Source organism: Babylonia areolata, chromosome 2 (genome assembly GCF_041734735.1).
Source record: "Babylonia areolata isolate BAREFJ2019XMU chromosome 2, ASM4173473v1, whole genome shotgun sequence".
Classification (NCBI taxonomy): domain Eukaryota; kingdom Metazoa; phylum Mollusca; class Gastropoda; order Neogastropoda; family Buccinidae; genus Babylonia; species Babylonia areolata.
The window spans coordinates 18,159,271-18,171,770 of record NC_134877.1 but is presented as its reverse complement, the minus strand read 5'-3'; the positions used below and the strand labels follow the sequence as shown (position 1 = coordinate 18,171,770).

The 12,500-nt window shown below is 45.7% G+C and overlaps 1 protein-coding gene across 1 annotated transcript in view; it reads right to left on the bottom strand.

Annotated features, from left to right (window-relative positions):
- Positions 1 to 12,500, bottom strand: part of LOC143298698 (electrogenic sodium bicarbonate cotransporter 1-like) — a 72,005-nt gene that overhangs the window by 5,800 nt on the left and 53,705 nt on the right. Inside the window, exons 14-20 of the mRNA XM_076611595.1 lie at positions 12,016 to 12,247; positions 10,196 to 10,522; positions 9,236 to 9,349; positions 7,223 to 7,390; positions 5,642 to 5,820; positions 4,007 to 4,079; positions 3,131 to 3,199 (exon numbers count right to left, since the gene is read on the bottom strand). Coding sequence (XP_076467710.1) covers positions 3,131 to 3,199; positions 4,007 to 4,079; positions 5,642 to 5,820; positions 7,223 to 7,390; positions 9,236 to 9,349; positions 10,196 to 10,522; positions 12,016 to 12,247 — 1,162 coding nt within the window. The remainder of the gene's footprint in view (positions 1 to 3,130; positions 3,200 to 4,006; positions 4,080 to 5,641; positions 5,821 to 7,222; positions 7,391 to 9,235; positions 9,350 to 10,195; positions 10,523 to 12,015; positions 12,248 to 12,500) is intronic.

Sequence of the window (12,500 nt, the reverse complement as noted above, 5' to 3'; positions counted from 1 at the left end):
AATGAAGACAGACAGACAGAAAACACAATGAAGACAGACAGACAGACAGACAGACAGACATAAAACACAATGAAGACAGACAGACAGACAGAAAACACAATGAAGACAGACAGACAGAAAACACAATGAAGACAGACAGACAGACAGACAGACAGACAGACAGACAGACAGAAAACACAATGAAGACAGACAGACAGACAGACAGACAGAAAACACAATGAAGACAGACAGACAGACAGAAAACACAATGAAGACAGACAGACAGACAGACAGAAAACACAATGAAGACAGACAGACAGACAGACAGACAGACAGACAGAAAACACAATGAAGACAGACAGACAGACAGACAGACAGAAAACACAATGAAGACAGACAGACAGACAGACAGACAGAAAACACAATGAAGACAGACAGACAGACAGACAGACAGACAGACAGACAGACAGACAGACAGAAAACACAATGAAGACAGACAGACAGACAGACAGAAAACACAATGAAGACAGACAGACAGACAGACAGACAGACAGAAAACACAATGAAGACAGACAGACAGACAGACAGAAAACACAATGAAGACAGACAGACAGACAGACAGAAAACACAATGAAGACAGACAGACAGACAGACAGACAGAAAACACAATGAAGACAGACAGACAGACAGAAAACACAATGAAGACAGACAGACAGACAGACAGACAGACAGAAAACACAATGAAGACAGACAGCCAGACAGACAGACAGACAGAAAACACAATGAAGACAGACAGACAGACAGACAGACAGAAAACACAATGAAGACAGACAGACAGACAGAAAACACAATGAAGACAGACAGACAGAAAACAAAGTAAAGATAGATAGATGGATAGACAGATAATAGATAGATAGAAAGACGGATGGATGGATGAATGAATGAATGAATGAATAAAATTAAATACACATTATAGATAGATAGATAGATAAATAGATAGATAGATAGATAGATAGATAGATAGATAGAGCAACGATTTAATGAATGACTAAATGAATGAATGAATGAGTAAGTGAATGAATGAATGAATAAATAAATGAACCAACAACACAAAAAACACAGTGAAGATAGACAAACAGACAAACAAACAGAAAACACAGTGAAGATAGATAGACAGACAGACAGACAGACAGATAGATAGATAGATAGATAGATAGATAGATAGATAGATAGATAGACGAATAAACGAATAAGTGAATTAATGACTAATAAATGTATAAATATATAAATGAATAAATGAATAATCTTCTTTTCTTTTGTAAAATGTATTGTGTTATATCGTATTGTATTGTATTGCATAACTTTTGTCACAACATATTTCTCTATCCAGGTGAAATTCGAACTGCTCTCCCCGAGGAGAATATGTCGCCACAGTACAATGCCAACCTTTTTATTTTATTCTATCTTTTTTTTTCTTTTCTTTCAATTTAGTTTTGATATCAAATGGGATTTTGCCATGGACAGCCCTTTTGGTCGCCGTAGGTTCTTTCACGTGCACTAACTGCATGCTGCACACGACACGGGACCTCGAGCTTTCGTCTCATGCAACAGACTAGCGCCCAGCAGACTACCACTGAAAGTCTAGTGGAGGGAGGGGAAAGGGGGTGACAATTCATGACACCCCAATATGTGACTCGAACTCGTGGACATTCGCTCTTCTATTTTTTCTTCATTTTTTCCCCCCCGCTTTTTGTGGTGATGTTAGCGATGCGCTCCACTTACATCACATTGACATAAGCTTACAGTTGGGCCAGAAGCCACAGTGAGAGCTGTATGATCAATGGTTTCTCCACAGAAATGGTAATTCTTCTGTCAGCTTAGTCTTCTGGGAAGGGAAGGACTATGACTCTCAGACTAGGAAGCAAAGACTGCCAGCACTTGCTCTTGGTGCTGCAGCCTTGCCGGAGGGTGCAGGGGGTGGGGGTGGGGTGCGGGTGGGGTGGGGGGCTAGTTAGGACGATCCCAACACCGACTGTCCTAAATCCCTCTTGGCTGAAAGAGTAGGGGTGTTGGGGGGGGGGGGGGCGACGGGGGGGGGGGGCGTGGGGGGGCTACGGGGGGGCGGGGGGGGGGGGGGGGGGGGGTGTAACTTGGACAGGAAACTCTCCACGGCATTCACATTATACCCAATGCGACGTTGTCCAGATAGCTAGCACGCACACTCAAACCAGGATTCTTTCGGGGCGCCCTCTCACGGGTAGAATTCATACTGAACTTCAACTTAAGTGGAGTGTTGGCCTAGAAGTAACGCGTCCGCCCAGGAAGCGAGAGAATCTGAGCACGCTGGATCGAATCACGGCTCAGCCGCCGATATTTTCTCCCCCTCACTAGACCTTGAGTGGTGGTCTGGACGCTAGTCATTCAGATGTGAGACGATAAACCCAGGTCCCGTGTGCAGCATGCACTTAGCGCACGTAAAAGAACCCACGGCAACAAAAGGGTTGTTCCTGGCAAAATTCTGTAGAAAATCCACTTCGATAGGAAAAAAAACAACATCAAATAAAACTGCATGCAGGAAAAAAGAAGAAAAAAAGGGGTGGCGCTGTAGTGTAGTGACGCGCTCTCCCTGGGGAGAGAGCAGCCCGAATTTCACACAGAGAAATCTGTTGTGATAAAAAGCAATACAAATACAAATGTCAGCTACTTTCTCTTGGGGCTACGCTCTGTGGGTGGTTATCGTTGTTCCAGGAAAGTCTCGTTTAACTCTCTCCATACGAACGGCGAAAGAGACGACGTTAACAGCGTTTCACCCCAATTACCATCATCAAAACATTGCAAGAGGAAGGCTCTTATACTGAAGAGGTGAATGTTGACAAAGAATACCACAATTCTTACGACGGAAGGAAGCTAAAGGTTGGGTCATTCAGACACCCACTGGACATCCGAGGGGTCTGTGTAGAGGAGAAGAGAGGACTGGCCGTACTGAGAGAGTTAATCAGTCAATTCCAGTCCAGACAGTCGGGACAGTGGTTGCTTCCTCTGTTGCCCTGATGGTCATAGTCGGACATGACTGTCATTCAGTCATTGCTCTTTGTGGTAGTGGTAGTGGTAGTGGTAGTGGGAGTAATAGCGCTAGAGGTAGATACTGTACCTGCATGCCCCCCAGGGCAGACCAGCCCATGTAGAAGAAGACTCCGTACAGAACTGGCATTGGGATCACCTGCACGCATTGGAAGTGATGATGATGATGATGATGATGCTGTGGGTGATAATGATGATACTACAACAACAACAAAAAACAACAACAACAGTAACAGTATCAGTATCAGTAGCTCAAGGAGGCGTTCGGTCAAATCCATATACGCTACACCACATCTACCAAACAGATGCCTGACCAGCAGCGTAACCCAACGCGCTTAGTCAGGCCTTGAGAAAAACAACAACTACTACTACTACTACTGCTGCTGCTACAACTGCTACTACTAATGGAAACTAGCGTCTCTCTCTCTCTCTCTCTCTCTATATATATATATATATATATAATATGTGTGTTTGTGTGCGTGTGCGTGCGTGCGTGCGTGCGTGTGTGTGTGTGTGTGTGTGTGTGTGTGTGTGTGTGTGTGTGTGTGTGTGGGTGTGTGTGTGTGTGTGTGTGTGTGTGTGTGTGTGTGTGTGTGTGCGTGTTGAGGCGGAAGAAGTTGTGAATCGTATCACTGGTCTGCTATTGTAATTCCTTCTGAATTTTGATAATGCTGCTGCTGCTGCTGCTGCTGCTGCTGCTGCTGATAATAATAATAATAATAATAATGAAGATGATGATGATGATGATGATAACGATAATGATATATTGATTAAAAGCTCACACACACACACACGCACGTACACACAGACACATACACATAGACACACAGATATAAACACACACATACAGAGAGAGAGGGAGAGAGAGAGAGAGGGGGAACGGGGGCACTTTGCACACAAGAGCTTTCTTTAATGTGTTTGAACGTTGTTCACGTGCATGACTAACCTTCAAGATGTTGGTGATGAACACAGCGGCAGCGCTCAGGATGCCCACAAAAAGGGCAGACACTCGCTGCTCTCTGTCCAACAACAACAAAAACAACAAAAAGTTATCAGGGTTTTTTTGGTTTTTTTGTTTGAGTGTTTGTTTTCTTCTTCTTCTTCTTCTTCTTCTTCTTCTTCTCCTGCGTTCACTCGTATGCACACGAGTGGGCTTTTACGTGTATGACCGTTTTTACCCCGCCATGTAGGCAGCCATACTCCGTTTTCGGGGGTGTGCATGCTGGGTATGTTCTTGTTTCCATAACCCACCGAACGCTGACATGGATTACAGGATCTTTAACGTGCGTATTTGATCTTATGCTTGCATATACACACGAAGGGGGTTCAGGCACTAGCAGGTCTGCACATATGTTGACCTGGGAGATCGTAAAAATCTCCACCCTTTACCCACCAGGCGCCGTCACCGTGATTCGAACCCGGGACCCTCAGATTGACAGTCCAACGCTTTAACCACTCGGCTATTGCGCCCATCAGAGTATTTGTTTTCAAAAGAATCCAAATATTAAGTCTGAGAATGCGATTGCTTGCCATAATATTTTTTTCTTAAAATCATACCTTGGATGTATATAAAACAAGTAAAGAAAACAACAACTAATCATCTTAGCTGTACATTCTATCTTGTCTCATCCATCTCCACGAACCGAACCATTAGAACCATACATAGTCCTGCAGGTCTCCACAATCATCAAATCATCCTGATAACCACACACAGACAATCTTGTTTCATCTTTTACACTACAAATCCTCACAATCATGCACACTCTAAACTGACTGGCACAATAAAACAAAACACCACCTCTCTCTCTCTCTCTCTCTCTCTCTCTCTCTCTCTCTCTCTCTTGGCATCTACGGATGACGGAACTATACATAATTTGGTATCATATTTATATATGTAAATGCAAACTTATGTCAATCTGTGATATAAACCGAGTGTTGGGCCTTTGGGCCAACAGCAAAGTGAGAGGTGTATTATCAATTGTTTCTCCAGTCAATGGGAAACCATTTACAGCTTAGTCTTTTGTGAAGGACTATGACTCTCAAACTAGGAGGCAAAATTGCACTGGCTCTTAGTGCTGCAGCCTTGTGGGCTAGTTGGCCTTTGGGAACCATCCCTATCTATGGCCTTAATTAATGAATAAACCATCTGAATCCGATTCTCTCTCTCTCTCCCTCTCTCTCTCTCCCTCCTTCCCTCTCTCTCCTTCTCTCTCCCTCTCTCTTCCCCTCTCTCCCTCTCTCTCTCCCTCTCTCTCTCCTCCTCTCTCTCTCCCTCTCTCTTCCCCTCTCTCCCTCTCTCTCTCCTCCTCTCTCCCTCTCTCTTTCTCCCTCTCTCTCTCCCCCTCTCTCTCCCTCTCTCTCTCTCCCTCCCTCTCTCTCCCCCTCTCTCTCCCTCCCTCTCTCTCTCTCTCTTCCCCTCCCTCTCTCTCTCCCTCTCTCCCTCTCTCTCCCCCTCTCTCTTCCCCTCCCTCTCTCTCTCCCTCTCTCCCTCCCTCTCTTTCTGTCTCCCCCCTTTCTCTCCCCCCTCTCTCCCTCTCTCTTCCCCTCTCTCTCCCCCCTCTCTCTCTCTCTTATAACTGACCTGCATCCTAAGAAGGTGGGCTTTTCGCCAGGGGCAGTGCACTCAGACTCCTTCTTGAGGGAGTTGACGTGAGCGATGGCGTTGACCGTGGCGGCCACATACCACGGCAGACCCAGCAGGGAGTGGACAGCCACCAGCACCGACACCACCAGAAGGTCCAGGTGGTAACCCTTGCCTTTCTGCAAGCGGGAGTCATCATCGGTAGACAAGGCAGTTTAGTTTAGTTCAACCCTTTCAATGCCAACAATGTCAGAACGCAACTTTTTTTCTTCTTCTTTTTATCTCGGAGTTTGTCTTTTAAACGCATTTCAAATTCCACCCTGCATTTACTCGGTTTTCCACCCAAACTCACCATTCATCATCCCCCTTCCCCCCTCTCCTAAACGATAGTACTCAAATATAAAAAAATCAAAAAAATCAATACTTAAACAAAATGTTTATAATCGCCAGTATGTGTGACGGGACATTAAACAAAATTTTCCTGTTTTAAACACTTGTAACGCTTGCAACTTCATCATTTCCATCGAAGTTCTCTTCATACATTTACGCACATGGAGTGGGCAAAAAACATCGGGTTTTTGTTTTTTGTTTGTTTCTTTTTCAAACTTATTTTTTTTCTCATTATTCTGTTTATGACTTTGTTGCAGTAATGTTGCTGGATTGAGAAAGTGGGGTCACTAAACTAAATGTGATACTGACGCTGAGTCATGTATGTTGTACTGCTGCTGGTAGCATAATGGGATAAGCTTTAATGAATTAACAATGCCCCAAAATGTCTAAACACCACAATCTCCTCCCATAAAATGTCTTACTACCACAATGTCCACCCACCCACCCCACCCCCCCCCCCCAAAAAAAAAAAGTCTAAACACCACAATGTCCCCCCATAAAATGCCTTACTACCACAATGTCCATGCCCCCCCACGAAATGTCTAACCACCACAATGTCCCCTCCCCCCCCCCCTCCCCCCGCAATGTTTTACCACCACAATGCCCCCCCCACCCACCCCCCACGCCCCCCAAAAAACCTCTCTTACCACCACAATGTTTCCCCAAAATGTCTTACCACCACAATGTCCCCCCCCCCCACTCAAACCCCCACCCCCAACCCGAAAAAAGGCCCTACCACCACAATGTCACACCCAAAATCTCTCACCACCAAAATCTCACCACAATGACCCCCCAAAAAATGTTTTACCACCACAATGTCACCACAATGTCACACCCAAAATGTCTTACCACCATAATGTCCCCAGAATGTCTTATTACCACAATATCCTAAATGTCGTATTACCACAATGTCCCCAAAATATCTTAACACCACGTCCCCCCAAAGATAAATGTCTTATTACCAAAATGTCCCCCCCCCCACACACACACAATATATATATATATATATATATATATATATATATATATATATATACTACCACCACAACGTCCCACCCAAAATGTCCTTCGACCACAATACCACCACAACGTCCCACCCAAAATGTCCTTCCACCACAATACCACCACAACGTCCCACCCAAAATGTCTTACCACCACACACAATATCCCCACCAAAGAAAAGCGTCTTACCACCAGCTTGTGCTCCTTGCGGTTGACGATGACGGCTGTGATCTGCTGGTCCATGAAGATGAGGATGGTGGCCAGGAGAGCGGGCAGTCCGGCAGCGATGTACAGCCACCAGGGGTTTTCGGCGGAGATGGGCTCCACCACCCAGCCACGGACCTCGGACAGGGTCGGCTGTTTTGGTGCGTGGGGGTGGGTGGGTGTGGGTGGGGTGGTTGGTCGGATGTGGGGAGCGTGGGTGTTTGGGTTGGGTGGGAGGGAGAGAGGACAAAGACCAGGACAAAAACCCACGTTCAGCGGTAACATAATACACGTCTGGTGGTTTGCTGACTGTATAAGAACTCACAATTTACATTATTTAAAAAAAAAATTCTTTCTTCTTCTTCTTCTTCTTCTTCTTCTTCTTCTTTTCTTCTTCTTCTCATCGTTATCATCATTATCACCATCATCAGTAGTAAAAGTAGTATCACCATCATCACCATTATTATTATCATTATTATTACTATCATTATTATCATTATTATTATTATTATCATCATTATTATTGTCGTTGTTGTTAATATCGTCATTATCATTATGATTCTTATCATCATCAAAAAAAAAAAATCTTAAGGCATAGAACAAGACTCACCTTTGATAAGAAGGGTCTCCCGTTTCAGACCAGTTAGCAACAACAACACAGTCCCTGATGCCACAACTTGCGGTCTGAAGCGTCAGGACGCCTCTTAACAAAAGTCAGTCTTGTTTTACAGCAACTAACAGTTTGTTAGTTAACAATCTTGTTCCATTGGTAAAGAAAAAAAAGAAGGGTTCAGTTTCAGTTTCCTGGAGGTCCCTAAGCATGCGGACTAATCCATTTTTATCCACACCGCACAACATCTACTGCGATTGGTTTTTTTTACTCTTTCACCGCCACAGGCGACTTTTGTCGACATCGAAGGGTCATGTTGATGATACTGTAACAAAATTTTGACAGCTGCAGCCAGTTTTCCACCAAACGAACAACGACTGACCTTTGCCCATTGTGCTGTGTTTGAAGTGAACAAGTCCACTTTGTTGTAGTTTTGACATGAACCGAAGTCTGTACCTGAGAACATCGTTTCTGAAAATATCTGGCGCTGGGGCTGTGAAAGAGTTAAAGGGAGCAGATGCCTCATCTTCGCAAAACCCCATGCGCAAGCCGAGTAGTTAAAGCGTTGGACTTTCAATCTGAGGGTCCCGGGTTCGAATCACGGTGACGGCGCCTGGTGGGTAAAGGGTGGAGATTTTTACGATCTCCCAGGTCAACATATGTGCAGACCTGCCAGTGCCTGAACCCCCTTCGTGTGTATACGCAAGCATAAGATCAAATACGCACGTTAAAGATCCTGTAATCCATGTCAGCGTTCGGTGGGTTATGGAAACAAGAACATACCCAGCATGCACACCCCCGAAAGCGGAGTATGGCTGCCTACATGGCGGGGTAAAAACGGTCATACACGTAAAAAGCCCACTCGCGTATATACGAGTGAACGTGGGAGTTGATGCCCACGAACGCAGAAGAAGAAGAAGATCCCGGTCTGGGCACCTGGGGTGAAGATTTCTTTTCCCGATCTCCTAGGTCAACAGGTGCGTAGACCTGCTGGTCCCTTCGTGTGTACACGCATGCATGCAGAAGGTCAAATACGCACGTTAAAGATCCTGTAATATGTGTCAGCGTTCGGTTGATTATGGAAACAAGAACATATCCGGCACACAGCTCCACCCCAGACCCCCGAAAACGGAGTACGACTGCCTACATGGCGGGGTAAAAACGGTTACACACGTAAAAGCCAACGCGTGTATACGAGTGAACGTGCTAGTCGCAGCCCACGAATAAGAAGAGGAAGAAGAAGAAGGAGAAGAAGAAGAAGACTTTTGTTGTGTAGTTCCGGAACACACAAGATAGTTGTGTGTGTGTGTGTGTGTGTGTGTGTGTGTGTGTGTGTGTGTGTGTGTGTGTCTGTATCTGTGTGTGTATGCGCGTGTGTATACACGTACCTTGAATTCCGAAGGCACAGTCAATTTGGGAGTTGGGATACCCACGGCAGCGTCGATGCCCACACAGACGATGATGGCGATGAGGATGGAGAAGTCGCCGATCAGCTGACGAACCTGTATGTCACATGACATGTTTAGGTCATCGTTACCGTTATCGTCATCGAATGATTTTTTTTTTTATAATCAGAATTAAAAGAATAATAAAACAAAAATGCTAATAACGAGTCCAGATATATATATATATATATATATTTATATATATATTAGGAAATTCCATGGGGGCGCTTTTTTTTCCTTTTTTCTATACAATGGCTACACCAAGTGTTTGGTTAAGACTTACATTTTTTTTTAGGAAGAGAAGAAAAGAAGAAGAAAAAGCAACAAACAAGACACACAGTATTGCACCATGTGTATATGCCAGTAGAGAGTGGGCATTCATCCCAAACGCAAATATGACAAATTCACTGTATTTATGAAAACAAAAACATCATCAACAACAACAAAACCCACATGAAAACAAACAAAACAAGAACGCATATTGACTCTGAAAGATGCATCTTAACTGTCGAGTTCAATCTAGAAAGCATTCATCATTACGATTTGTGTGTGTGTGTGAGTGGGGGGGGGGGGGGTTGTTGTTGTTGTTGTTGTTGAGAAATAGGGTTAGATGGGTCAATAACAATAGTTTTAACTTGTACTTGTGAATAATGAACGGAATTTAGTACTAAAAAAAATATATAACTATTTTTTTTAACTGTGTGTGAGTGTGTGCGTGGGGGGGGGGGGGGAGTTGTTGTTGACGTTGTTGCTGCTGTTGTTGTTGTTGTTGTTGTTGTTGAGAAATAGGGTTTGGTGAGTCAACAACAATCGTTTGAACTTGTATTCGTGAATAATGAACGGAATTTAGATTTTTTTTTTTTTTAATGATAAACAAATTAATTTTTTTTTTTTTTAACTCACGAAAGTGGGGAAGCAGGGCCAGTTGCGGAAGCGCACAAGGAACATGGACAGCCCGAAGGTGAGGAAGTAGAGGATGAGCGACATCAGGAACACGTCCGACACGTACTCGTTGCGGCACTCCCACGTGCCCCGCAGCAGTTGCACGCACGTCTCGTTAGTGGCGTTGGCGAAGCTCGTGCCGTTGACCACGAGGGGCGCCAAGGTGGTGGTGGTGCCAGCTGCAGTAGTGACGGCGGCGGCGGTGGTGGTGGTGGTGGTGTAGGCGGTGGTGGAGTTGAGACTGTCGACTGTGGTGTTGGGCACACAGTGGCAGATTGGCCAGAAGACCTTGGTTTGTGAAGTATTTTGAAGAGAGAAGAGAAACAAAAAAAAAAAAAAAGAAGATGATGATGAACGAATGAACTAATGAAGGAACTGATAAACAATTAGATAGATAAAAATAAATAAATAAATAAATAAAAAAATAAAAATATGAATAAATAAATATACCCACAAATGAATAAATAGATAAATGAATAACTGGATAGATAGATAGATAGACAGATAGATAAGCAAATAAATAAACACACACACACACACACACACACATCTATCTATCTATCTATATATCCTGCGTGGGGGGTGGGGGGTGGGGGGGGGCGGGGGGGCAGGCAAGGGGGGGGGGGGGCTGGGGGGCCCGGATAAACAAACGAGCGGAAATTTAAACAATCCACCCAGAAAAGTAGTATTAAAAGCAACGCCCACTAACGAGCGAGATGATAATGATACCAAACTCGTCGCGCGTAAAACCTCACGGGTTCGTCCTCCAACAAAAGATCCAGCAGCCAAGCCACCTCGCCCAATCACCTCCAAAAAAAACAACCCCACCCAGCTCACCAGCCAGCCACCGTCACCCACACAGCGCACCCACCCACCCCAAGAAAACACACACAAACATAAACACACACACACACACTCTCTCTCTCTCTCTCTCTCTCTCTCTATATATATATATATATATATATATATACACACACACACAAGCGCACACACACACACACACACACACACACACACACACACACACTGTCTATATGTCTTCACAACTACTACTACAACTACAGACACACGTTCACCACCCACCCACACCAACCCCTCCACATCAATCCCTCACATCCACCCCCACCCCTCCCCAATCTCTCTATGTCTCTCCATCCACTACTACTACTACTACTACTACTACTACTACCACTACAACACACACACAGTCACCCACCATCCCAATAGCCCACACTCACCACCAACCCACACCCCTAGGCTCTCCCCTACACACACACACACACACACACACACACACACACACACGACAACCCACCCCACACCACCATCACCACCAACCACATCCACACCCAACAACCCACTAACACAGATCTCTACACCCTCACAACCCCGCTCCACCCACCCCCACAAACTCCTCCGTCCCCCGCCATACACACACCCGTGTATGATAGTCAGTCATGTCCGACTATGTCCATCAGAACAGCAGAGTAGGCAACTGTCCTGTCCTGGATATCTGGGCTAGAATCGGATTATAGTAGAGAGTAGGTAGCAGCAGCAGCAGCAGCGGCATTTCCCTATAGTGGAGAGTGTCTTGCCCAAGTTACACCCCCACTCCCTCGGCCAAGAGGGATTTTAGGACAATCGACGTTGGGGATGGTTCCCAAAAGGCCAACTAGCCTCCCCGAGGCTGCAGCACTAAGAGCCAAAATGCAACCTTGCCTCCTAAGCTTGAGAGTCATAGTCCTTCAGTCACCCACACCGACACACAAACCAACACTCACCTCATCCTCGCCGGCATGCAGCCTCATGGGCTCGTCCTTGCCGATCTCCGCCAGCTTGGAGAAGGCCTCCACGATGAAGATGAGGGCGATGAGGCAGGCGAAGCTCTCCTCGGTGAAGCGGGTGAGGTACCTCACCAGGGCGCTCAGGTTGAAGATCACCATCAGGAGCAGGAACCCCGTGGTCCAGATGCCCACCCAGAAGCGCAGGGACAGGAAGTCCCAATCGTTGTCTCTGTGGGTGACAGCCGGGGGGGGGAGGAGGAGGATGAAGAAGATGGCGAGAAGGAGGAGGGGGAAAAGGAGGAGGAAGAGGAGGATGACGAGAAGGAGGAGAAGGAAGGGAGAAGAAGGAGGAGAAGTAGGAGAAGAAGGAGGGGGAGGAGAAGAAGAAGGAGAAGAAGGAGGAAGAGGAGGGGAGAAGGAGCAGAAGGATGAGGAGGAGGAGGAAGAGGAAGGGGCGAAGGAGGAGGAAGGGGGAGGAGGAA